Raw genomic sequence first — 24,322 nt, 5'->3', positions numbered from 1 at the left:
TCAGTAACTCCTCTTTAGGACATACCTAAAGATGAGAAGCTTCATACCCAGTACTCCCATTCATTCACTCATATGTTTTTGGGATCGGTCCCTTCTGCTTCCTGTGCATTGGTTTGATGGAACAGAATAGAGTCCAGAAATAACCCAACATGTATGTGGACAACTGATTTTTAACAAAGGTGCAAAGGTCTTAAAAAAATGGTGCTGGAATAATTGGGCATCAGATGCAAAATTAAAAATTGATCCATATCTTAACACTGGCAAAGATTAAAGTCAAAATGGATTATAGTTCCCCAAAACTGTATAATTTCTAGAAGACGACAAGGAAAACGTGTTCAGCCTTGGGTTAGAAAAAGATTTCTTAGATCCAACATCAAAAGCACAATCCATGAAGGAAAAATCAATAAATTGTACTTTATCAAAATTGAAAACTTCTCTTTCAAAGGTACCATTAAGAGAACAAGAAGACAAGCTGTAGAGTGGCAGAAAATATTTGCAAAACATTTCTGATAAATGACTTGCATCTAGATTACATAAAGAAGTCTCAAAACTGAACAAGTAAATCCACTGTTTACTTAATTGCTGTTTCTCCTGAGCTTGCTGCCTCTGCCCCTGCTCTTTCTTCCTTTTTCCATTTGTTTTCAACATTGAATCCCGAATGTCCTTGAGATCCAAGTCAGATCACACCAACCCTCAGAACTCTCCAACAGATTACCATGGCACTCAAAATTCCACAATAGCCTTCAACGCTGGGCAAAACATGGAGCATCCCTTTCCTTCCTTCTCTGACCACATCACCTCTGTGTTCACCCCGCTCCTGCCGTCCTGCCTGCCTCCAAAACAGGTCAGGCCTTAGGGCTTTTGCACTTACTATTTGCCCTACCCAAATGTTCTTCATTCAGGCTCTTCAGCCTCCTCGTTTCTTTCCTGAAGTGTCATTCTCACTGAGGCTTATCTAAAGCTGCAGCTACTGGGGCATTCCTGTCTCATCTCCCTGCTGTATTTTGTACTCCCTGCTCTCTTTTGTACTTTTAAACATACTATATCGTTTACCTTTCTTGTTTATATTTGTGTGTTTTTTCCCACTTGAATGTAAGCTCCAAAGATTTTATTTTTTTAAACTGAATTATTACTGTATTCCCAGAATAATTCCCTGGCAAATATTTGGTACTCAATAGTAATGCTAAGTTAGTAAATAAATGATGAATTTAGAATCAAAATAATGTATCTGTGGCCAAAATAAGACCTGAAATCCCTGTCTCATTTCCCAGACGTAACTGCTGTTAATAGTTTTAGTTATATGCTTCCAGACATACCTTCACAGAATCATTTATCTCAATAAACGTGTTATACTATGCAGACTGTTCGACAGGATGCTTTTTTTCACTTTACACGGGCATCTTTTCATACCATTGTGTAGCTAGGCCATGATTTGCTTTCCAAAAGACAGTTACCCAATTTATATGGCAAAGATTTTTGTCTATATTTTTGTAGTATTTCTGTAGGGTAAGTTCCCAGAAGAAATATTGCACAATCATCGAAAAATTTTAGTGTTAAATTATTGGCCCCTAAAGGTACTAATTAACATCCCTCTCAATAGCATATAAGATTCTTTGTTTTCTTTTTTTGGGGGGGGGGATTGGGGACAGAGTCTCACTCTCGCCCAGGCTGGAGTGCAGTGGTGCCATCTTTGCTCACGACAACCTCTGCCTCCCAGGCCCAAGCTATTCTGCCTCAGCCTCCCAAGTAGCTGGGATTACAGGCATGTGCCACCACGCCCAGCTAATTTTTGTAGAGATGGGGGTTTCACCATGTTAGCCAGGCTAGTGTCGAACTCCTGACCTTGTGCTGGGGTTACAGGCATGAGCCACCGCGCCTGGGCCGATTCCATGTTTTCATACTGTCATCAACTTTAAGTACAAGTATTTTCAGTTTTTGCCAATGCTGTTAATTTAGAAATGTGTATGTGTATATTGTCTGGTGGGTGTTTGGACGGAAACGATCAAAATCGGGCAACTTTCCCAGTTTCCTTGAAGGGAGGGCTTGCCATTGGCGCCTCCTGGAAGTAGCTCGCTGTAGTTCTCCATCTTCCTGTTTTGAGGAGCGCAGGAGGAGATGGATCTGGGGTCTCATCCATACGGTGGCTTGTTAACGGCAACTGCAGCAGCCAGCCAGATCACCCCCTAAAGCAAAGTTAACACCTTGCATGGTGCCTTGGTGAGCACCCACCAAATTCGAGGATTCTCCTATCCTTCGACTCAAGGCTCTTTTGACAGATGTGATTTATTTCCTCCTAGAGCCAGTCACATTGGGTCAACCACCCTGTCTTAAGAAAACAAATATAATATTGTTTTAGCTGGAAACTGCCCGCTGTCTAAGTGGCTTTTTAAATGAAGAACTCAGGTTCACTAAGGCACGGCTTAGGCAAGGGCATGTGCGAAGTTCGAGGCCTGAGACGTTTGGAGAAGCGGCCCCAGGCGCAGGCGCGTCCCGCAGTGGGGCCCGTGCCGCCCAGGCGATCAGCCCCTTCAGTTAACTCGCTTCCCTCCTAGCAGGCCCGACTCCCCTCGCCTCAGCCTCACGCAGCCAGAGCAAGGGGAAGAGGGAGTCCTTCGAGAGTTCGCCGCTCACTTTTGGCGGTGGGAAACCGATCCGAAGACCCTTTTGTAGGTGAAACGCTCAGCTCGCGCGGCTCTGAAACACCGGGGAGCAGCGGCGGCTGCGAGCCGGACTGCGCCAGCACCTCCTCGTCCCGCCCCGGGGCAGCCCCGGCCCGCTCAGGGCCGCCTGCGCGTGCGCGGTGCCAGGGGCGGGGCCTGCTCGCGTCTCGGTTGCCTGGATACCGAGAGCGTCCGTAGTGGCCGCTGGCGCTCGCGAACTGCAGGGTCTGGGGTGTTATTGGAGGGGCAGTTGGTCCTCATTTCTCCCGAAGCCCGCGGAGGAGCGGGTAAGAGCCCCGCGAAGCCGGCCCCAACCTTGGGAAAGGGATGGGAGGCGACCCTGGCCGCTAGCCCCGCGCTGCTAGCGGCTCCACCGCGCCCTAGCCCACAGCCGCCCTTCTTCCTCGCAGCGCGCCGCGATTCCCCAGCCTGGTCCTTTCTGCGGAGAGCGATGCCGCTTCCCGACACCATGTTCTGCGCTCAGCAGATCCACATTCCCCCGGAGCTGCCGGACATCCTGAAGCAGTTCACCAAAGCTGCCATCCGCACCCAGCCGGCCGACGTGCTGCAGTGGTCCGCGGGGTAAGCACCCTCGGCCCGGGGAGCGGTCCGGTCTACGTGCCCAAGCCAGACAAGCCCAGAGGGCCCTCCTCCCGGACCAGGGGCCCGACGCGGCGCTCATCGTCCGTAAGAGTATCAGGCAAAACTTTCCCCTTAGCGTTGGTGACATCTATACTTGAGTGTCTATCTAGGAACCATTTCGATTTATCGACCATGAGACCCGAAATTATTGCAAAATGCTCACTTACCTACAAAGTAATGGCAACTCAGTTGTTTAAAAGTGTTTATGATGAAGATAGACTAAAATGTAAAGCAATTGCATTAGGCAGAAATGTGTCTACATTATGTTAAAAAAATTTACATGGTTGCGGTCATTTTACTTGTGAAATGATTTTACAAAGAGGAATATTTTAGCTAAGTTCCTCCTCTGCAGAGAATCCTCTCAAAGCTTTGTATACCCAGAGCTGGTTAAATTGATTAGAACCGGGACGACCGTGGACATACTGAGGTCATCATCCCTAGAGTGCTCCTGGCAAACTGTCCAGCAAATGAACCTTCACAGTTTTGTGTGTTTTTTTTTTGCCACAAACATTACAACACTTTCCAGGAACAGACATTCATAATCTCAAAGTTACAAGTCAACAGATCTTAGAGGCATTAAAAGAAATCCTCTTGGTTTTACAGGAGAACTCTTTGCCCCTTTTCAATAAACAGATGTAAAACAAAAACTCACTTTTATGATGACAAGAGTCAGCATAGGTGTAAATTTAATTTAAATATTTTAGTCATCAACATATCAAATTTTGACTGGGCTTGGTGGCTCACGCCTGTAATCCCAGCACTTTGGGAGGCCAAGCTGGGAGGATCACTTGAGCCCTAGAGTTTGAGACCAGCCTGGGCAATATAGCAAGACCCCATCTGTATTTTTTTATAAGAAAAATAATTTAAAAAGAAAAAAAAAGCCAAATTTTGCTGGCTTTCTCCAAATTCTATAATCAAAGTGAATTACTTTCCTTTGGCTGCTGTAACAAATCACCACAAAACTTGACAGCTTAAAACACAGACATACATTCTTGCAGTTCTGGAGGCCAGAAGTCCAAAATCAGTTCCACTAGGCTAAAATCAAGGTGTTGGCAGGGCTTTGCTCTTTCCAGTGGCTCTCAGGAAAACCCAACTCGTTTCCTTTCCTTTTCCGGCTTCTAGAGCTGCATTCCTTAGACTCCTTGGCTCATGTCCCCTTTCTCCATTTTCAAGGCCAGCATTTTCAAATCTCCCTCTGCCTCTCTCTTCCAAGGACCCTGGTGATTGCATTCAGTAGCCATCCAGATAGTCCAGGGCGATTTTTCCCACCTGAGATCCTTATTCAGTCTACAAAATCCCTGTTACCATGTAAAGTAACATTCCCAGGTTCCTGCGACTTGGACCTGGATATCTTTGGGGCTGTTATTTTACCCACCAACTGAGCTACTTGTCCATCCAGTGCTTGCCCTCTGAGAAACACTTTTATCAATGGTTTCTGAAAGACTCTTTCAAAGTTCTTGCTAAAGAAATATAGCCTCTGGTTTTAACCATTATTCAAGCTTAAATAAAAGGATTTATAAGAGTTTGTGCCCTACAAAAAGTTGTGAAGTGGCAGGGAGGAGGGGATTGTGAAGTGGCAGGGAGGAGGGGAAGAATAACACACGTTGAAGGAGCTTTTGCGAGTGCCAGCCACTGTGCCAAGCCCTTCTCACTCAGTGCTCCCTGGCCCTCTAACAGGGACTCTCATTATCCCCTCTGCCGACAGAGAAGCTAAGGCATGCAGAGAAGGTTAAGTCAGAGAACTAAGTGGAGGAACCAGGACATAAGCCCGGGATGTTGGTCTTCAGAGCTGTCCTTCCTAATCACCATTGTTTTGGGGGATTATTTAAGAAATTGCATCGCATAGCTGCTTTTTGTGGATTGATGAGCTTTCAGAGATGTCTGTTATTTATTAGATATTTTTCAGCTTTGTCAAGAGGAGATCCACTTCCTGTAAAGGACAGAATGGAAATGCCCACGGCAACCCAGAAAACAGACACAGGCCTGACTCAAGGACTCCTGAAAATTTTGCACAAGCAGGTATGGGGGGTTCTGTGGCCTCAGGCAACTGGCCTGTGCTTTCCTTACCATTCACTGTGCATTGATGACAGAGCGAGGCTCACCCTGGCAGTGTATTGCAAACCTCCCAGGGTCCCTGAAGTCCTCTTTGCCTGCCACGCATCGTCAAGGTTGATTCAAGGAAGAAATATGTTGTGTTTGGGAGGTCTTTTTCTAGCTTCAACAGCCCCAAGTAACTATCCAGGGGTAGATTTTAGAAAAGTGAAATATAATTTCTTTTAAATACAAAATTTACATGACACTAGATTCTTCTGGGCGAAAAATACAAAATTCCAGAACCTGGGGGGTTTCCAGTCTGTTCTCCAGGTGTGCATCTGTGAAAGCTGTGTGCGGGCCTGAGTAAGCCTCTGCCTTCTCTGTCTGAAGGCGGGGCTGGACTTTGGCGCCCAAGGTGGGCAGCAGCCTCTGGTGTCCAGTTCTGTGGAGAGCCTGGGCCCCCTTCCTGCCTTGCACTTCTTCGCCCCACACGCCATCCTGTTTTTAGAGACATGAGTTACTAGAAAGTGGGTAATGGAGCAAGGCTAGGCATTCCTCATGACTCGGTTCTTTTGCTAAAAGAGACACCAGTGGCATAACCTTGATTTTCAAGCTGACTTATCCCGTTCTACATTGTGAAGTGCTGTACTTCTGCGTAGGATACAGTGAATTCTGAAACTAGGACTTTTCCGTGGCTACCTTAAGGGAAATGAAGAACTCTTGAATGGTGTAGCTTGGGAAAAGACACGCTGAAATTGCCCAAAGCCTTTTCATCCAAGATACTGCCAGCAGATTGCAGAAGTTATCAGTTTTGATAGATTGTTTAAAATAGTAGAAGGAAGGCCGGGCATGGTGGCTCATGCCTTTAATCCCAGTACTTTGGGAGGCTGAGGCAGGCAGATCACTTGAGGTTAGGAGTTCAAGACCAGCCTGGCCAACAAGGTGAAACGTTGTCTCCAATAAAAATACAAAACTTAGCAGGGTGTGGTACTGTGCACCTGTAATCCCAGCTACTTGGGAGGCTGAGGCGGGAGAATTATTTAACCCTAGGAGGTGAAGGTTGCAGTGAGCCGAGATCATGCCACTGCACTCTAGCCTGGGCAACAGAATGAGACTGTCTCAAAAATAAATAAATAAATAAATAAATAAATAAATAAATAAATAGTAGAAGGAATACATTTATTTTCAGTTTTAAGATTTCTCCTATCTAAATGTGTTTAGGGGCTGGATTTTTAAAATGTTTTTTACTGAGGTCTATTTTTTATTGTGAAGCATTTCAGACAGAGAGTGGAATATCATATACTCAACATCAGTATGCCTGTTTCATTAAGTCATAACATGATGCTATATTCGCTTCACCGTCCTTTTTTCATTTAATAAATAAAAGGTTGCCGCTTACTGGCTTCCCTGCCTCCCCTCCCCAGGGCTGACAGAACCCACGGTCATGCATTTGGAGTTCATCTGTCCCCTGCGTGGGGCGGGTTACTCGGTGTATGCTGAATTTTCACAGCATTCTAGTGTTTGCCAGGTTTTAAAACGTACGTAAATTGTCATACTGTGTTTTCTAAACAGTGTCACCACAAGCAGTATGTGGAATTAACAGATCTGGAGCAAAAGTGGAAGAACTTGTGCCTGCCGAAGGAAAAATTCAAAGTGCTCTTACAACTGGATCCTTGTGAAAACAGAATCAAGTGGATAAACTTTTTAGCACTTGGGTGCAGCATGCTTGGTGGGGTATGTACCTATAAACACATGTCAGTCGTTCTGTGTTAGCATGGTCCCAGCTTAAAAATCCTTTCGGTTTCAGTAACTAAAGGAAACACTTCAGTAACTTTGTCTTAGAAAAGCATTTCCCCCTGCTCCAGGCCTATTATATTAATATTTTTGGGCTTATAGTTATTTTAGTTTACAGAAATTACTTATGAATGCCTCAATTTAAAGGTTAACAGTAGAAGAAAGATATGGATACTATTAAACTATATTTAGGTTTTAGAAGAAAATGCATCAATGACTTTTTAAAACTACAAATCATTTTGTAAACTGATAACTGTTTTCCTCATCTGTGGAAAGAGGCATATAATTATTTTCTACTTTAGTAGAAATCTATTATTATTATTATTATTATTATTTTGAGACGGAGTTTTGCTTTTGTTGCCCAGGCTGGAGTGCAATGGCGCAATCTCAGCTCACCACAATCTCCGCCTCCCAGGTTCAAGCAATTCCCCTCCCTCAGCCTCCCGAATAGCTGGGAGTACAGACGCATGCCACCATGCCTGGCTAATTTTGTATTTTCAGTAGAGATGGGGTTTCTCCATGTTGGTCAGGCTGGTCTCGAACTCCTGACCTCAGGTGATCTGCCCATCTCGGCCTCCCAAAGTGTTAGGATTACAGGTGTGAGCCACCACGGCAGCCTAAGAAGTCTATTATTAATAACTAATAGATACAGTGCAACTTTGCTGATGTTCGAGTATAAGCCAAGCGACTTAGGAGTAAGACATATCCTCCAGGTGACAAGGCGAGCCTGGGAGGTTGGGGCGAGAAGGGAGCTGGGATGATGTTGGCAGGACTTCCTTTGCAAACCCAGAGTCAGTCTTCTCAGCTAAAGTTTTGCTGTGAGACATGGTGGTTGGGTGAAGAAAGAGTAACCGGGCATCAGCCATGTGAAGCTTACGAAGAAAGGAGGCAGAGCAAGGAGAACCAGCTCCTTTGACTACATAGATTAACAATTTGATTTTACCCCCTCCCTTCAGTCTGTGGCCCAGTGTGTGTAACTGGACGCCCATGTGCTTGCTTCACAGCCCTCACTCAGCTTTGGTCCATGCCCAGAGCTCTTTCATTCCATTTTCATTAAAACCAATTCCTTGAAATGGGTGGTGGTAAACACCTGCAAACCTACCCAACGTGGTCGCTAACGCACCCACTTCCAACCACCCGTGTCCTCCTCCCGCGTCCTGTCCCCCTGCCTGGTGGCCTGAAGCAACGACGTTTCTGAAGCTCCTGCTTCTCGCTCCCTGGCCTCTGAAACGCATACTTCTGTGTGTCCCCCAAGAGGTACATTGCGGAATTGTAGTTGGTTTTGACTTGATGAAAAGACAATTGTGTTGTTAGTAATTTTCTGAAATTTTCATTCTAAATTATACGACTAGATGTATTCATCTGTATATCACAGACCACGTTGTTCTTTCCCTTCCTCTGCCATGTCACATCTGAGTGCGGCACAGCTCACCAGCTCGGCGGATGGCCCCAGTGGGAAGCTCTGTGCGCTCAGGGAGTCGGGTGTGGTGCGGCTGTAGAATGAGCAAGAGTTTTGTTGTGTAACTGCTCAAAGGCAATGGAGGTGCTTCCTGTCAGCCCTGGGCTACTTGTGCCAAGGCCTGGATGTTGGCAGGCCCGGTACCCTCCAGTAGCAAGGACAGGTGCAGATGGCACCAGGGGAGTGTCTCAGGGGTATTATCAAGATAGACAAAGGCAAATACATTTAATTATTGGAGACATTTTTATGTCACTTTGTTAATCTGGAACTCTGTGAAATCTGTCTATCTATCTATCTGTCTTATCTATCTATCTATCTATATCTGTATCTAGCTATATATTTTTTGAGATGGAGTCTCACTGTGTCACCCAGGCTGGAGTGCAATGGTGTGATCTTGGCTCACTGCAACCTCCCAGGTTCAAGCGATTCTCCTGACTCAGCCTCCCAAGTAGCTGGGATTACAGGCATGCACCACCATGTTCAGCTGATTCTTGTATTTTTAGTAGAGACGAGGTTTCACCGTGTTGGCCTGGCTGGTTTTGAACTCTTGACCTCAGGTGATATACCAGCCTCGAGTTCTGGGATTACAGATTACAGGTGTGAGCCACCGTGCCCCGCCTAAATAAATAAATAAACACACACACACACACACACACACACACACACACACACACACATATATATATATTTGTTTTGATTCAGAGTCTTGCTCTGTCGCCTAGGCTGTAGTGCAGTGGTGTGATCTGGGCTCACTACACCCTCCACCTCCCAGGTTCAAGTGATTCTCATGCCTCAGTCTCCCAAGTAGTTGGGATTACAGGTGTGCACCACCATGCCTGGCTAATTTTTTTGTATTTTTAGTAGAGACGGAGTTTCGCCATGTTGGCCTGGCTGGTCTTGAACTCCTGACCTCAGGTGATCTGCCCACCTCAGCCTCCCAAAGTGCTGGGATTACAGGTGTGAGCCACCTCTCCCAGCCCTGAAATCGATATGTTAACAATATAAAATTGTATGCAATATTTGAATTAATGTTGGTGGTTTCTGCCTCTAAGCTTAGTTGTAAAATTTTGATTTTAACAATGAGAAACTAAAATAATTCATGTTTTTGGATCCATCTTTATAGTTTTCACCTTCCTAATTGTGAAAATTGAGCAATAGATTTAAAACACAATTGAATGTGATTTGGAAAATAAGGCCGAATCTCCAATCTAGTGTGACACTAGATGGAGACATTGTGTTAAGGATAGAGCTTGGCCATCTAAACTGATTCCTGGGGAAGAGACATCACAAACAGCACACATTCTTTTGTGTTCTTCCTATCATATGTTACTTGACCCACAGAGAATAAATTGACACCAGGAAGCATGCTGTGTGTCACTGTGGGTTCCTGCATGTCTCCTAACTTGAGCCACCTTTGCCAGCAGGACTCCAGATTTGCCCTTGACTCCTTCCATTGGTGCTGGAGGCCCCTCCTGGGTGTAGAAAGCCACAGTCACCCTCTGCTCTGGTCCAGTGCGGCTGTAGACTCAGGGTCAGGTTCAGGTGTGAGAGCTGACCTCTCCTCCCTCAGAGGAGTGTGTGCTCGTCTGGGGTCCTTGTCTGCTGCCAGGGATGCCTGCTCTGCCCTGGCTCCCGCGGCCCACAGAGTGCTGAGCTCAAACACCTGTTTCGGGATGTGGCGGGTAGACAGGAGGGGCTCGGACCTGCCAGGCCTTGGTGTGGACACTTGTGTTGTTGACCTTGTTGGCCCTGGGTGGCTTGGAAGTGTGCTAAGAACACAAAGCTGTGAATTCAAGGAGGGGTTTCATCATGTTGCTTGGCATCATAAGCGTTCATTTTTATGCTTTAAAAAATACCTTCAAAAAGGAGGAAATAAAGAAGTGAAGTGCGATGAGAAGAATTTGTAGTGGATTACCGCCTGCGGATGTTTATTTCACATAGGGTGCTGTGTAAGTGGTGGCTAGCTGCTGCCTGCGTGAGTGGGATAGATGTCATTCCTGCTCCCTGCGTCTATGGCGGGGCATGGCTTGTGACAGGTGTACTCTCTGTGCTGTTACATTTATTCCTCTTAGAAATCACTCTAGTCAAATTCGTCGAGTTGAAGATCTCCAAAAAGACTGGAAACCTCTGTTTTAATTTCTGAGTCATACGTATCATTCATTCCACAAATGTTTACTGTGCATTATTTTGTACCAGACCCCGTTTGAAGGTTCTGGAGTGAACAAAATGGTCAAACATCACCAGGTTATTGGAGCTGATGTCCTGTTACATCCTTGAATCCCTGAACACTGCTCTAGTTATTACATCAAAAGCCATCAATTCAGGTTAAGGGGCACTGTGAGCTGCCCCAGGCAGGTGATCAAGGACATTAAATTGCCATCTGTATGTTAAGAGATTCCTGTCCTCCTTCTCAATGTTTTGATGTGCTTGCATGGTGAAATGACCATATTTATATGTTGTGGCTTTAATTTAATTTTTTTTTTTTTTTTTTTTCTGTAAGAGACAGGGTCTCGTTCTGCCACCCAGGCTGGAGTGCAGTGGCATGATCATAGCTCACTGCAGCCTCAACCTCCTGTACTCAAGCGATCTTCCCACCTCAGCCTCCCAAGTCACTGGGATTACAGGCCTGCGGCACCACACCCAGCTAATTATTTATTTTTTGTAGAGACAAGTATCTTGCCATGTTGCTCTGGTTGGTGTCAGTTCCTGAGCTCAAGCAATCCTCTCATCTTGACCTCCCAAAGTTCTGGGATTTATAGATGCAAGCCACAGAGCCTGGCTGACTTTTATTTTTCCGTTTCTACAATGCCATTAATGATCCTGAGCATTAAAGCTGTGGATCAAAATGTTTTCTTTTGTCTTTTAAGCATGAAGATCTTTTTTTAAGATAAGAAAATTGTGAACCAAGTCTTTCATCCCCATACTCACACTGATAGAGTCAGTCCGTTATGATCAAAACAAATAACATAGACTTCAGTGAGGCTTTTTTTTTTTGGAGACAGAGTCTCGCTCTATCGCCCAGGCTGGAGTGCAGTGGTGCGATTTCGGCTCACTGCAACCTCCGCCTCCGGGTTCACGCCATTCTCCTGCCTCAGCCTCCCGAGTAGCTGGGACTACAGGTGCCCACCACCACGCCCAGCTAATTTTTTGTATTTTTGTAGCGATGGGGTTTCACTGTGTTAGCCAGGATAGTCTCAATCTCCTGACCTTGTGATCCACCTGCCTCGGCCTCCCAAAGTGCTGGGATTACAGGTGTGAGACACCGCGCCTGGATAGTCAGGCTTTTAAACACATTTGAACTTTCTTAATCACAGAAGCATCTCTCTTCGTTTACAACCACAGATGCACACGTGTCTAGCGCAGCTTTCCATCTGGACACGGTGCATGCAGTGGCCAGGATTTCTAGGGTTTGACCATGTGCGGGAGTGCACAGAGCGCTGCATGTGTATTCTCTGGAATCCTCCTGACAGCCCTTTGAGGAAGGCACCGTCAGGTTTGCAGGCTGGTGCCCCAAGGCAGAGAGAAGCTGAGTCACAACAGGTGACTTGGAAATGGGGAGAGGAGAGGATTCCTCCTAATGACTCCGTAGCCCAAGGAGTGTGCAGCCCACAGGTTAGGACCACCTTATTCAAGTTTACGCCTGAGATTTCCTGTCTCAGAGAAGAACAACTCCTCGGGACAATCATCAAAATCATTTTGTGTCCTGAAGTGATTCATCCCTTGGAAGGCATTCAACCTCGGCCTTCTGACAACACACACTCTGGAGCTCTCAGAACATCGCCCCATCCAGCTGTGCTCCAGCATGTCAGAGTCAGTGACTGACCTATCACGGTACCCTGCTGACCCGATGAGACGGCCACCTGCGCCAGTGACAGAGGCTGCATCCTGGCTTACTCCTTGCTGCCATTTCCTTCCAGGTTTCCCCAGCTAGGGCTCGAAAGCCCATTTGGACATGTCCAAGAAAGGCCAACAGAATTCCTCGTAGCCCCTGCAGCTGGTGGGAAGACACAGCCATGCCCCCACCGCTCAGTGGGAGCCTGAGGCCATGGGCATGTTTAGGAAGCTGTCCCTGAAACAAAGGATCTGCTCGGGCTCCTGACTCCCTGGCCCCAGCTCCAGTTTCCCTGATTGCTCATGTCCCTCCCTCTGTGGGAAAGAGGCAGGGCCCACGCTCCACTGACCAGCCTTGCCCCTTCCGCTGGAGGTTCCCATGGGCCGCTGATGTGGGCCGCTGTGGCCTCCCCTTCCCTGTCCTGGACAGGGTATCACACCCTAGCCACAGGGTGAACTGCTGCTTTCCATTCAGGGCCTCCTACCCTTACCTGCTGTCAGCCCCATAAATGGTTTTAAATTAGAAAACTCTGGAGGATAACAGAATTTGATGAAAAGGCCGTAAGCTTTTGAAAATACAGTGCTGGGTTAGAGGCTTTTAAAAACACAGTGCTGGGTTAGAGGCGCGGCTTCACGGGAAGTCCAGTCTCTACCCCCAGCACAGGCAGCCGTGCCTCGGAGGGGACTTCCTTTGTTCTGATTCTGTGTAAAACGGGCCTATTTTCGTTTCCATGCCAGCTGAGAGGTGCCCTTGGGGAGGTGTGAGGTGACTGTTGAGGGGCCGCGTGTCATCATGAGAGCAGCTATAATTTGGAAACTGAAAAATCCCACAGAGCTGGCATGCCAAAAATGCCCAGAAAATAGTGGGTGCCCCCGTGCCTGTGTTCTTCACACATCTCTGTTTGAATTTCAGATTATGGATCACGTGTAAATACTTGGTTAAAAACTAAGTGCTTGGCCAGGCGCAATGGCTCACGCCTGTAATCCCAGCACTTTGGGAGGCCGAGGCAGGTGGATCACCTGAGGTCAGGAGTTCGGGACCAGCCTGACCAACATGGTGAAACCCCCGTCTCTACTAAAAATACGAAAATTAGCTGGGCGTGGTGGTGGGCATCTGTAATCCCAGCTACTCAGGAGGCTGAGGCAGGAGAATCACCTGAACCCAGGAGGCGGAGGTTGCAGTGAGCTGAGATCGCGCTATTGCACCCTAGCCTGGGCCACAAGAGTGAAACTCCATCAAAAAAAAAAAAGAAGCAGCTAAGTGCAGCTTGCCAATCACCTCTGCCCAGCACGTATCGCACATGGGAGAATAAATCAGCAGCACGGCGGAGGGCAGCATGGGGCAGCCGTGCCGAGGAGAGGGTCTTTTGGCTGGTGTACAAGTGACCGTGCCACCCCCAGGCCTTTGGAATTGAGAAATAAATTTGAAGAAATGTAACTCTGCACAAGATCAAGCCAGTTGCCTTATGAATCCTTCTGGATATAAAGATTGCTGCAGATCTTATTGTCAGAAGCGTTGACGTGGGTAGTGTCATCACGCCTTTGCAGAGGCAGTGCTGCTCGAGTGTTTTGATGTCTTTTTCCTTAAATACCACTTCCTCTGAAGCCTTGGAACAGCGCGTTACACAGATCTCATCTGCCTGCTCCATCCACGCCAACTCCTTCCTTCCCGACTCATCCTTCCTGAGGCCCCGCAATCCTGCACACGGTGGTGACGGACTTCCATTTGTGTCGGGTGTTAAAGCAAATCCCGTCATAACAACATGTCTTTGAAAGTTTCAAGCAAGCAACATGGATTGTGAAATACACGACTCTACTTTGAGCAAGTCCTTTCTTGGGGACAGTCTTTTAGGGGAGCCACGTGTGCAGCGGTCCTGGAGCGGTGCCTGCAGCTCCCCAGAACAGGTTCTGCACTTTTCCTAGAGAGAGCATCACGTTGCCCTGGGGGCTGCACTCACCCGCTAACCGTGCCGTCCACCTCAGCAGCACCAGGTGTAGCCGCCAGCCCACCGGCACTGCTGGCGTGGGAAGCGGGTGGAAATGGGAGGAACTGCCCCATCAGGCCGCTGGGGATGGGGAGCTCAGTTCTGTTCAGGGCTCCATCTCCTGCAGCCAAATGTCTGGGTCCCCAAGTGGGCGACGTCTCTGCCCTGGGTCTTGTTCCTGGAGCCCACCTGGCAGCTGCTAGACATAAAAAAACAGAACAGTCACTGGGATGAGCTCAGAGGCCCACCAGCTGCGCTCCAGTCCTGGCTGGGTGACTTGGGTGATTGCTGAGACCGTCTGGGCCTGGCCAGGGTGTCTCTCTGCTCCTCACAGTAACCACACGAGGTGACTGTCATTATTCTCACAGCCAGAGGAGGACAGCGGGCTGTGTTATCAGCCTTGCTCTGACCACAGTGTTCTGTAGGGGGGCTCATTTTGTCCCATAGCCTGGAGCGGGCTCAGAGCCCTTTCCTGTCCCTGAGGATGTGGGGTTTATTCCTGACACAGCCGCTGTGGAGCCAGACAGGCCTGGCCTGGCTTGCGGCGGCCCTTTCCCTGCGTCTGCAGCATTCCTGTGGGGACGGTGCTCGGCGCTGGCCCTACTGTGTTTGTTTCTTGCGCTTCCCTCAGAAGCACAGCCCCGGATTCATCCCTGCAGGCGATTCCCCAGGGTTGCCAGCCGCCTCTGTGGCTGCTGCAAGCCGGAGCTCTCAGTCTGCCCTCACACCCCATCCCAGCAGCCTGCGGGGTACCAGCCTGCTCGGGAAGGTCCTGGTTCTCAGCCATGTTTGCCAAGTGATGTGGTGTAAATACTCCCACTGCAGCTGAGTTCAGGCTGCCAAGGTGAAGTCCTCCAGCTCACACAACTGCTGGAAACTTCGCAGTTGGCTCATGAGCCGGCTCCAGCACAGCACTGGGCTCTGAGGAAATCCTGTGCCACCCACCAGTCCTTGTCCTTCCTGGCCTGTCCCATGTGCTTTGACACAAGAGATTGCTCTCTCCACCAGGAAACGCTTTTCTTCACTCACCAGCAGCCTCCCTCCTGGCCGTGCCTTCCAGGTCCCCTGGTTGGTCCCTCACTCCCCAGCTCTTGGTGGTATGGTGTGTCCATGCACTGTCCTCCCACCTCAGCAACCTCATGGGGCTCAGCTGTATATACCATCCTGCTCGTACACACCATCCCTCCCCATGTATACCATCCACCCCATGTATACCATGCCCCCCATGTATACCATCCCGCTTGTGTACACCATCCTGCTCATGTACACCATCCCCCTTGTGTACACCTTCCCCCATGTACACTACCCTGCCCATGTACACCCATCATCCCTGTGTACACCATCCCCCCGTGTACACCACCCCCTGCTGTGTACACCATCCCACTGTGTACACCATCCTCCTCATGTACACCATCCACCATGTACACCACCCTGCCCGTGTACACCTTCCCCTTCATGTACACCATCCCCCCATGTACACCATCCCCCTTGAATACACCATCTCCCTTGTATACACCATCCCCCTGTGTACACTATCCCCGTGTACACCACCCCACCCATGTACACCATCCCCCCATGTACACCATCCCCCATGCACACCATTCCCCTCATGTACACCATCCCCCCATATACACCATCCCCCATGTATACCATCCCCCATGTACACCATCCCCCACCGTGTACACTGTCCCCTCATGTACACCATCCTCCTTGTGTACACCATCCCCTGTGTACACCATCCCCACTGTGTACACTATCCCCTCATGTACACCATCCTCCTTGTGTACACCATCCCCCGTGTACACCATCCCCACTGTGTACACTATCCCCTCATGTACACCATCCTCCTTGTGTACACCATCCCCCATGTACACCACCCTGCCCGTGTACACCTTCCCCTTCGTGTACACCATCCCCCCATGTACACCATCCCCTTTGTATACACCATCCCCCGTGTACACCATCCCCCATGTACACCACCCTGCCCGTGTACACCTTCCCCTTCGTGTACACCATCCCCCCATGTACACCATCCCCCTTGTATACACCATCCCCCCGTGTACACCATCCCCCATGTACACTACCCTGCCCATGTACACCACCCCACCCATGTACACCATCCCCCCATGTACACCATTCCCCATGTATACCATCCCCCACCATGTACACTATCCCCCCATATACACCATCCCCCCATGTACACCATCCACCATGTACACCATCCCCCACTGTGTACACTATCCCCTTGTGTACACCATCCCCCAGTATACACCATCCCCTGATATACACCATCCTCCTGTGTACCCCATACCGTCCGTGTATACCATCCTGCCCATGTATACCATCCTCCTCCTGTGTACACCATCCCCTCATGTACCCCATCCCCCCCATGTACCCCATCCCACCTGTGTACACCACCCCGCCTGTATACACCATCTCGCCCATGCTCCCGAGTCTCCTCTGTGAGTGCTAGGCCTACTAAGTAGCCACCTGAGTCACCAGTTCCACCGGGTGCCTGACAGAGATGTCAGTGGAAGCCACCCCAAACTCAGCTTCTCTCTGGAACTTCCCAGTTGATAGCAAATCTACCCTTGCAGCTGTTCAGGCTCCAAACATTGGAGCCACTTTTCATGGTTCTGTCACTGCCCACATGCAGCCAACAGCGAGTTCTGGTAACTCCACCTTCAGGAGAGGCTGAGTCCCACCCTTCCCAGTGGCTGCTGCCACCCAGGCCCCAGCTGTATTATTCCAGCAGCCTCCTCGCCAGGTTCCCGCCTTCCGCCCTCATCACTGGGTTCCCGCCTTCCGCCCTCATCACTGGGTTCCCGCCTTCCGCCCTCATCACTGGGTTCCCGCCTTCCGCCCTCATCACTGGGGCCTCCTCCTGTTCACACATCGGCAGAAGGACTCCTTAGAAACACTCCACAGTGCTCTGTCTTTGTTTAAAACCCTTTGACACCTTCCCATAGAACCCAGCCAAAGCCCAAGTCCAACCTGGGTCTGTAAAGACCCCCCTGATCTGCAATCCACCCCATCCCGCTGACCTCATTTCCCACATTCCTGCCTCTCCATGGCCTGCTCTAGCTACCCGGAGCTCCTGGCGGTTTCTGGAACACACAGAAGTACCCCTGGAATTCTCCCAGCATCCCACATGACTGGCTCCTTCCCCCTGGGTCTGTGCTTACATGCTACCTGCTCTGACCTTCCCTGACCACCCGATTGAAAATGTCACCCTCCATCCTGGCACTGCCTGCCTGCTGCTCCAGGCATGCCCCCTTCCAGAGCACCCTAGAATCCAGGTGTTGTGGCTTTCCCACTCGACTGGGATCTCCACCTGAGCAGGGCTTAGTTGTCTGTTCATTGCTACATCCTGGTGTGTAACAGGCACTTGGCAAATGTGGAGGGAATGAAGGGCTGTTGCCATGTGTGTGTGTTGGCAAGGGGGGTACATTTAAGCAGCCACCTGTGTGAGCTCACCTTCATCAGTAGGCAGTGTGACCATCCAGGCAGGTACGAGATAGCCACTCTGGCAAGGACGGGCTTCACAGAAGGGACTCGAGTTGGGGACCGAGGGGAGGGTCCCATAGGCCAGCTGCAGAATTAGAACACCTGCCCCCCAGCTTACCCTGGCCAGGGTGTTGAAGGCTGCAGGTCACCGTGATGTCTTGGTGCAGAAGGAGAAAAGGAGACCTGGGCTATGCATTTTCTTTTGAAAAGATAGTAATCTTGTGTTACAAGGTTTCCCCCACCTCCTTCAAACAAACACACACACAAATAGCTCATGTTTTTTCAACAAGGATGAATTGAGCAAGTTGGAGGTTGGAGGCCACAGGCTGGCCCCAGGGGGCCCTGGTGCCCAAGCCCTGCAGTTCCAGCACCACAAAGCTCTGGTCTCATGAAGATGACCTTGGCCTCTTAGCTGCCCCAACCAGGGCCTTGGCTGGGAGGGCAGGTGCTGAAAGCGTCTGCTGTGTGGAGGCAGGAAGGTTGCTCAGAGGATGGGCTTTTCCTCTGAAGGCGGAGGGTGGGCTGCTGTCTGAGGTGAACCCAGCAGTTTGGAAGAGTGTGAGGGAGATGAATGGTTTGCAGGGAGGAAGTCCAGGTGTTGTCCTGGAGCTAAGACAGAGCCCAGAGCCCTCTGTGTGAACAGGGATGGAGCCAGGACAGAGCTCTCCCTTCTGCCTGGTGGGCATCGGCTGACACCCAGGGCCTCCGTGTAGGCATGCAGGCTGTTGGCTGCCAGCCCTGCCCTCTGCAGGCAGCACCTCTGGCTGGTGGCAGAGTTCATTCAGCCCCTGGGCACATTCCCGGGTGTGTCTCTGGGCCAGTTGGGGCTGCACAGTTCTGCATTAGCTTAGGAAGTTGGTTTTAAAGACATTGATGCTTCCTTTTGTCTGTAACAGTCATTTCTATTTGAATAGAAAATGAGATCTGTGAATTAGAATTTTTTCCTGGTCAGTTGCACTCCATTCAAACCTTTCCTTTTGATTTTTCATTATGGCAATTGTACATACCCCTAGTTCTCAGTTCAGATGGAGAGCGTACTTTTTGGAGAATTTCTGTCAAACATGCTAGTGTTGATTCTGCTGGTGCCTGTTTTCAATGTGAGTGATGCCAGTAGTAACTGTTTTTCTCCCCACCTGGCTGTGGTGCTCCCAGTCCTTGAACGCTGCGCTGAAGCACCTGTGTGAGATCCTCACGGACGATCCGGAGGGCGGGCCCGCTCGCATCCCCTTCAAGACGTTTTCCTACGTCTACCGCTACTTGGCCAAATTAGACACAGATGTGTCTCCTTCGGAGACGGAATCCTATCTTGCCTCTCTAAAGGAAAATATGTAAGTATGCACACACTCTAGGATTCAGGTATGTTGACCATGGGAGAATTTCCTGTTTCACTTCCCCCTTGTAGGGGAAAACCCAGTTTTTCCTTTGCTCTTACACCACAACAAGAATCAACACAGAAGACTGCTATGACCAAATGTGTGGAGGTTTTTCCTCACCAAAAAGCGAGCAAGCAGTCCTGCAGCGACACCAGCTCTGCGTCCTCATTACATTGCTACCCTGTCTGCCTGGAGATAGTGTGAGATCCCACAGGTGGAGGGCTCCGTCCCCGAGACTGCCCCCACCCTGCCGCATTTCTGATGCTAGGTGCAAGCCCCAGGTTATTTTGCCTGTGCTTCTGACTGACTGGCTGTAAATCAGGGTTCCCCCAACCCCTCCTCGGGTCAATTAGTTTGCTAGAATGGCTCACGGAACTCAGGGAAACAGTCATGTTTACTAGTTTATTACAAAGGATATTTTAAAGGCTACCACCAGTCAGAGGAAGACAGACACGGAGGTCTGGAAGGGTCTGGAGCATGGGGGCTTGTGCCCCCACAGAGTTGGAGTACGTCCCCTCCCTGCCTGCGAATGAGCTCCTGTTGGCCTTCCTGTTGATCTCTATGTGTTTAGCTACCGGGAAACTTTCTAAGCCCTGTTCTTTTAGGGTTTTTTTTTTTTTTTTTTTTTTTCCTGGAAGCTTCATGATTGATTAAATCATGAAGGCCATTAGTGATTACCTAAGCCATCAGCCCCTCTCCCCACCTCCAAGGTTAGGCTGGGCTGAAAGTCCCACCCCTCTAATCCTGCCTTGGGCTTTCCAGTGACCAACCCTATCCTGAAGCTATGTGAGCCGTCAGCCAATCATGTGTATAAAGAAAGAACTCACTTTGGAGATTCCACAGATTTTAGGAGTTGTATGCCAGGAGGCGGGCTTGAAGACCAAATATATATTTCACAATATCACGTCCCTTGTCTGCAATAACTTTGTCCCAACAAATCCTGTGTTTGGCAGAAGGTTTAGGCACACCTGATGGTATTCAGGGTGTGCGTAAGTGGAGCTGCAGATCAAAGGCCATCAGCGAAAGCAGGCAGCACCTCAGAAGGGAGCCGACCTCTTCTGTGGCTCCCATGTGGGCTGAGGCTCAGGTTTCTTTAGACTTTAGAGGGAGAGAATGTATCCTTTCATTAAGACTTGTTTATCCCAAATCTATCCTGATTCCTATGTACAGCATGTCAGGTGGTATTAAATTGTAGCATGTGAAAAAGTGAGATAGAGGCTGGGCACGGTGGCTCATGCCTGTAATCCCAGCATTTTTGGAGGCTGAGGCGGGTGGATCACTTGAGATCAGGAGTTTGAGACCAGCCTGGCCATCATGGCAAAACTCCATCTCTACTAAAAAAAAAATACAAAAAATTAGCCAGGTGTGGTGGTGGGTGCCTGTAATCCCAGCTACTCAGGAGGCTGAGGCAAGAGAATCTCTTGAGCCTTGGGGGCAGAGGTTGCAGTGAACCGAGATTGTGCCATTGCTCTTCAGCCTGGGCAACAAGATCGAAACTCCATCTCAAATAATAATAATAATAATAATTTAAAAAGTGAGATAGAATTCCTTTCTCCACAATGAAACGTAGACATGGATTACTGCTGGTGGACCGCCTGACGGTAGTGCCACGGAGGCAGGATCATTTGCAGAAACTTGAGGATGTCACTGACATCAGTCACGCAATTCTCACTCCGATGAACTTGCTATATGACCCTGACACATGGCTTGGTGTATTGTATTTGCACCAGGCTGCATGTGATGTAAGGGTGGTTCTGCTCTGCAGCATGACTTGGAGCTGATATTCGAATATATTGTCCAGTGTTCTGATCACCTGCCACATTTTTTAACAAGATGAATGAATCCTCCCTTTAAAGACAAGATGCAGAGCAAAAAGGAACGAAACTCTTGGGTCCTGCGGAAGTTCTCATTTGTTCATTCCTTAAACCACCATCGGATGCTGACTCTGCACCCTGCACTACCTATTGGGAGGCAGAGAAAGCAGCCCGGGGCCGGTGGGGTGTGCAGAGGCGGTGGTGACAACCGAAGGGCGGGGCCTGGGGAGCTGTGGTGCTGCAGAGTAAGCCTGGTTAACAGAAGAAAGGGCCTTCAAGGTGCAAGGGCAGGAAAGGGCCCAGTTCCTCTAGGCTCCAGCCCCAAGGGAGATGGGGCCCCTGAGGTCTTCCCAGCACTTCCCCTTGGGACCACTGCCCCCCGAGTGCTGGTTGTGGTTTGCCCCTGAGCCCCACACCTCTCATCTCGAACTGCCCACAGTACAGTTTACTGAACACCTGCTCTGTGGCGGGCACTGGCGCGGGTGCCGGGGATGAAGGCAGTGAACAGGTCATGCCCGACCCCTGGAGTTTTGCCCTGTGAAGCAGACAGACATCAGACAAGCAGATTTCAAGACAGCAGGTCATGCTGAGGGCTGAGACGACAGTAAGCCAGGGACAGGGACTGATGGGGGCTGGTCCCAGGGCCGCCTTCTGGCACAGCACATACCCCTGCTCGCCTCGGCCTCCTGAGAAGCCTCCTGGCCTGTCATCACACCCAGACTCTTGTCCTCTCCTCCCACCCTTTCTAACCGGCCATGGTGCCACCTAGGATGCCGGCTGTGGCACCAGGAGCTGGTACTCTATGATCCGCCAGCCTTCGCCTCCCTTCCTGCCCCAGTGGAACCTGCATCCTGTGCCCTGCCCCACCTGTCCCAGCCCTCCTCATCTCCTTGTCCCTTCCACACCGTTTCCCCTCCTGTCTTCAAACTCACATCCCCTCTGGGATGCCCACCATGGGCTGAGCCTCTGGACTTCATGGTCCCCCTTTTTCCTCTTTCCTCTGTCATCCACTGTCACTCCAACCCTCCTGTCCTCATGGAACATGGCAGCTCCCAAACTGTCTCTTCTCTCCACCTTATTCTTGACACCGTCCTGGCTGGTGTCTGCAGTCACACGGATGACCCGGTACTTTGTCCCCAGCTCTCCTCCTGATGCCCACAGCCTCTGCTTCTGCACCGCCATCCGGATCATGCCGGGCCCCTTTTCCTGCTCTATCTACTCACTTCTTCTCTTCTCTTGTGCTCTCTGACCCGGCTACTCCACCTGATGGAGGCGCCTGGGACACGGGTGGTCCCATCTCATTCCAAATCCATGTCCCCAGCCTCCAAAGAACTGGGACCCTGTGCAGCAGCCCCTTCTCCCACCACTTTCCTGAGACCGCCAGTCATGAAAAAAGAAAAACCTATGCGTATAGTACCCATCTTTTCACCTAGAAATAAAGGTACATTTATTATACGTTTTGGTACATTTTACACAAGAAAATAGAATGCTTTATTTTTGGAGATAAGAATTACTGATGAGCAACCATAAATAGTTTTTTAAAGTAGACTTTTTTTTTTCTTTTTTTTTTTTTTGAGACGGAGTCTCGCTCTGTCACCCAGGCTGGAGTGTGGTGGCGCGATCTCGGCTCACTGCAAGCTCCACCTCCCAGATTCACGCCATTCTCCTGCTTCAGCCTCCCAAGTAGCTGGGACTACAGGCGCCTGTCACCACACCCGGCTAATTTTTTGTATTTTTAGTAGAGATGGAGTTTCACCGTGTTAGACAGGATGTTCTCAATCTGCTCACCTCATGATCTGCCCACCTCCCAAAGCATTGGGATTACAGGCGTGAGCCACCGCACCCGGCCAAAGCAGACCTTTTAAATTATATTGCGTTTTGTAAAAATGTTACTAAGTATACGATGAGAAATGACCAATAAGCATCTTTATCTGTTTCCAATTTAGAGACACCAGGAGGAACGGCATGATAGGACTGTCAGACTTCTTCTTTCCAAAGAGGAATCTTTTAGAAAGCCGTGAAAATTCTGAAGATGTAGGCCATTAATACAGAGAAGAATACATTTTAGTGTCAAAATAGTGCTCTTTAAAATTCTGGCACCAAATACAACTTATCCTGAATCACATACATGTGTAGTGTGTTTCTCTTCATGGGAATTCAGTGTGACCGTGCTTCATGGGGTCTGTTTCATGATTGCTCTTCACTGTGCCGTTTAAGGACCTGAAGTATAAGAAATTGTTAACAGTGAAATAATCTCTTTTAGTAAAATAATCTATTTGGTGACTGCAGAGTTGGAAGTGGGGCTGGGCAGTTTTAAAAGTAGCTTTTTGGCTGGGTACAGTGGCTCAGGCCTGTAATCCCAGCCCTTTGGGAGGCTGAGGTAGGAGGATGACTTCAGGTCAGTAGTTCAAGAGCAGCCTGGCCAACATGGTGAAACCCCATCTCTTCAATAAATAATACAAAAATTAGCCAGGCATGGTGGTGGGCACCTGTAATCCCAGCTACTCAGGAGGCTGAGGCAGGAGAATCACTTGGATCTGGGAGGCGGAGTTTGCAGTAAGCCGAGATCGCACCACTGCACTAGAGCGAGACTCCATCTCAAAATAAAAAACAAGTGACTTTTCTTCTCCTTGACTCTAAGCTGGTGGAGGGGCTTGCCCTTTGCTCCCTGCCCACCCTCCTAAGACTCCCTGGGAAGGGCATTGGCAACTGAGGCTGGATCTTTTCTATGAAAGGTGGACCCCAAGGACCCTGCTGTCTGGCCCAGCGTCCGTGGCTGGGGAAAGTGTACTGGACAGCAGCGTGATCCACTTGAATGGAAATAAGCATCCAAGATCCTTTATTTGCTTTCCTTTTATAAAGTCTTCAAAAAGACCAATACCAATGACTACATTTCAGGTTAGCTTCCAGGCCAGGGCTCAGGCCATGGAGAGAACTCATGCCAATGCCTGTCTGGAGGTCCAAGGAGCGAGCGTGGGCCCCTCTAAAACTTAGAGGGACAGATTACATGACGACTTTGGGGACAGCTTGCTAAGTGTCCATTTGGCAGCATTTAGGATTTCACCGTGACTGTCTTGTAGGGAGGTGATGGGGGAGGGTGAATAGAGTCCCCGCTTCCTCTAACCCTGGAGGCTGCCCACGTTGACCAAGAGAACCTCATCCAACTGCTGACCAGCTCAGCATGCAACACAGCATCACTGGACCCAAGAAAAGACATTTGGAG

The 24,322-nt window shown here is 49.3% G+C and overlaps 2 protein-coding genes across 2 annotated transcripts; both read left to right on the top strand.

The window, feature by feature from the left end:
- Positions 1-2,503: 2,503 nt before the first annotated feature.
- Positions 2,504-23,222, top strand: ROPN1L (rhophilin associated tail protein 1 like). The gene is made up of 6 exons (XM_007961214.3): positions 2,504-2,947; positions 3,071-3,242; positions 5,198-5,321; positions 6,909-7,070; positions 19,065-19,240; positions 23,046-23,222. The coding sequence occupies exons 2-6, from the start codon at positions 3,112-3,114 to the stop codon at positions 23,143-23,145; spliced, it is 693 nt and encodes a 230-aa protein (XP_007959405.2). The 5' UTR covers positions 2,504-2,947; positions 3,071-3,111; the 3' UTR covers positions 23,146-23,222.
- On the top strand, positions 20,952-23,222 carry LOC103215006 (uncharacterized). The gene is given in 3 exon segments (XM_007961213.3): positions 20,952-21,894; positions 21,897-22,042; positions 22,045-23,222. Coding segments are annotated over 3 exon segments (726 nt in total). The 5' UTR covers positions 20,952-21,854; the 3' UTR covers positions 22,585-23,222.
- Positions 23,223-24,322: the final 1,100 nt, after the last annotated feature.

Source organism: Chlorocebus sabaeus, chromosome 4 (genome assembly GCF_047675955.1).
Source record: "Chlorocebus sabaeus isolate Y175 chromosome 4, mChlSab1.0.hap1, whole genome shotgun sequence".
Lineage (NCBI taxonomy): Eukaryota > Metazoa > Chordata > Mammalia > Primates > Cercopithecidae > Chlorocebus > Chlorocebus sabaeus.
The sequence above is the reverse complement of the archived record's forward strand: the minus strand, read 5'-3'. Positions and strand labels throughout refer to the sequence as shown.

What these genes read in the sequence shown, in the direction of transcription:
- ROPN1L (XM_007961214.3), top strand. Translation starts at nt 3,112, where the DNA reads ATGCCGCTTCCCGACACCATGTTCTGCGCTCAGCAGATCCACATTCCC. An exon ending in GTGCTGCAGTGGTCCGCGGG is followed by an intron (nt 3,243 to 5,197) that starts GTAAGCACCCTC and finishes GTTATTTATTAG; the next exon opens with ATATTTTTCAGCTTTGTCAA. An exon ending in GCCTCTCTAAAGGAAAATAT is followed by an intron (nt 19,241 to 23,045) that starts GTAAGTATGCAC and finishes TTTCCAATTTAG; the next exon opens with AGACACCAGGAGGAACGGCA.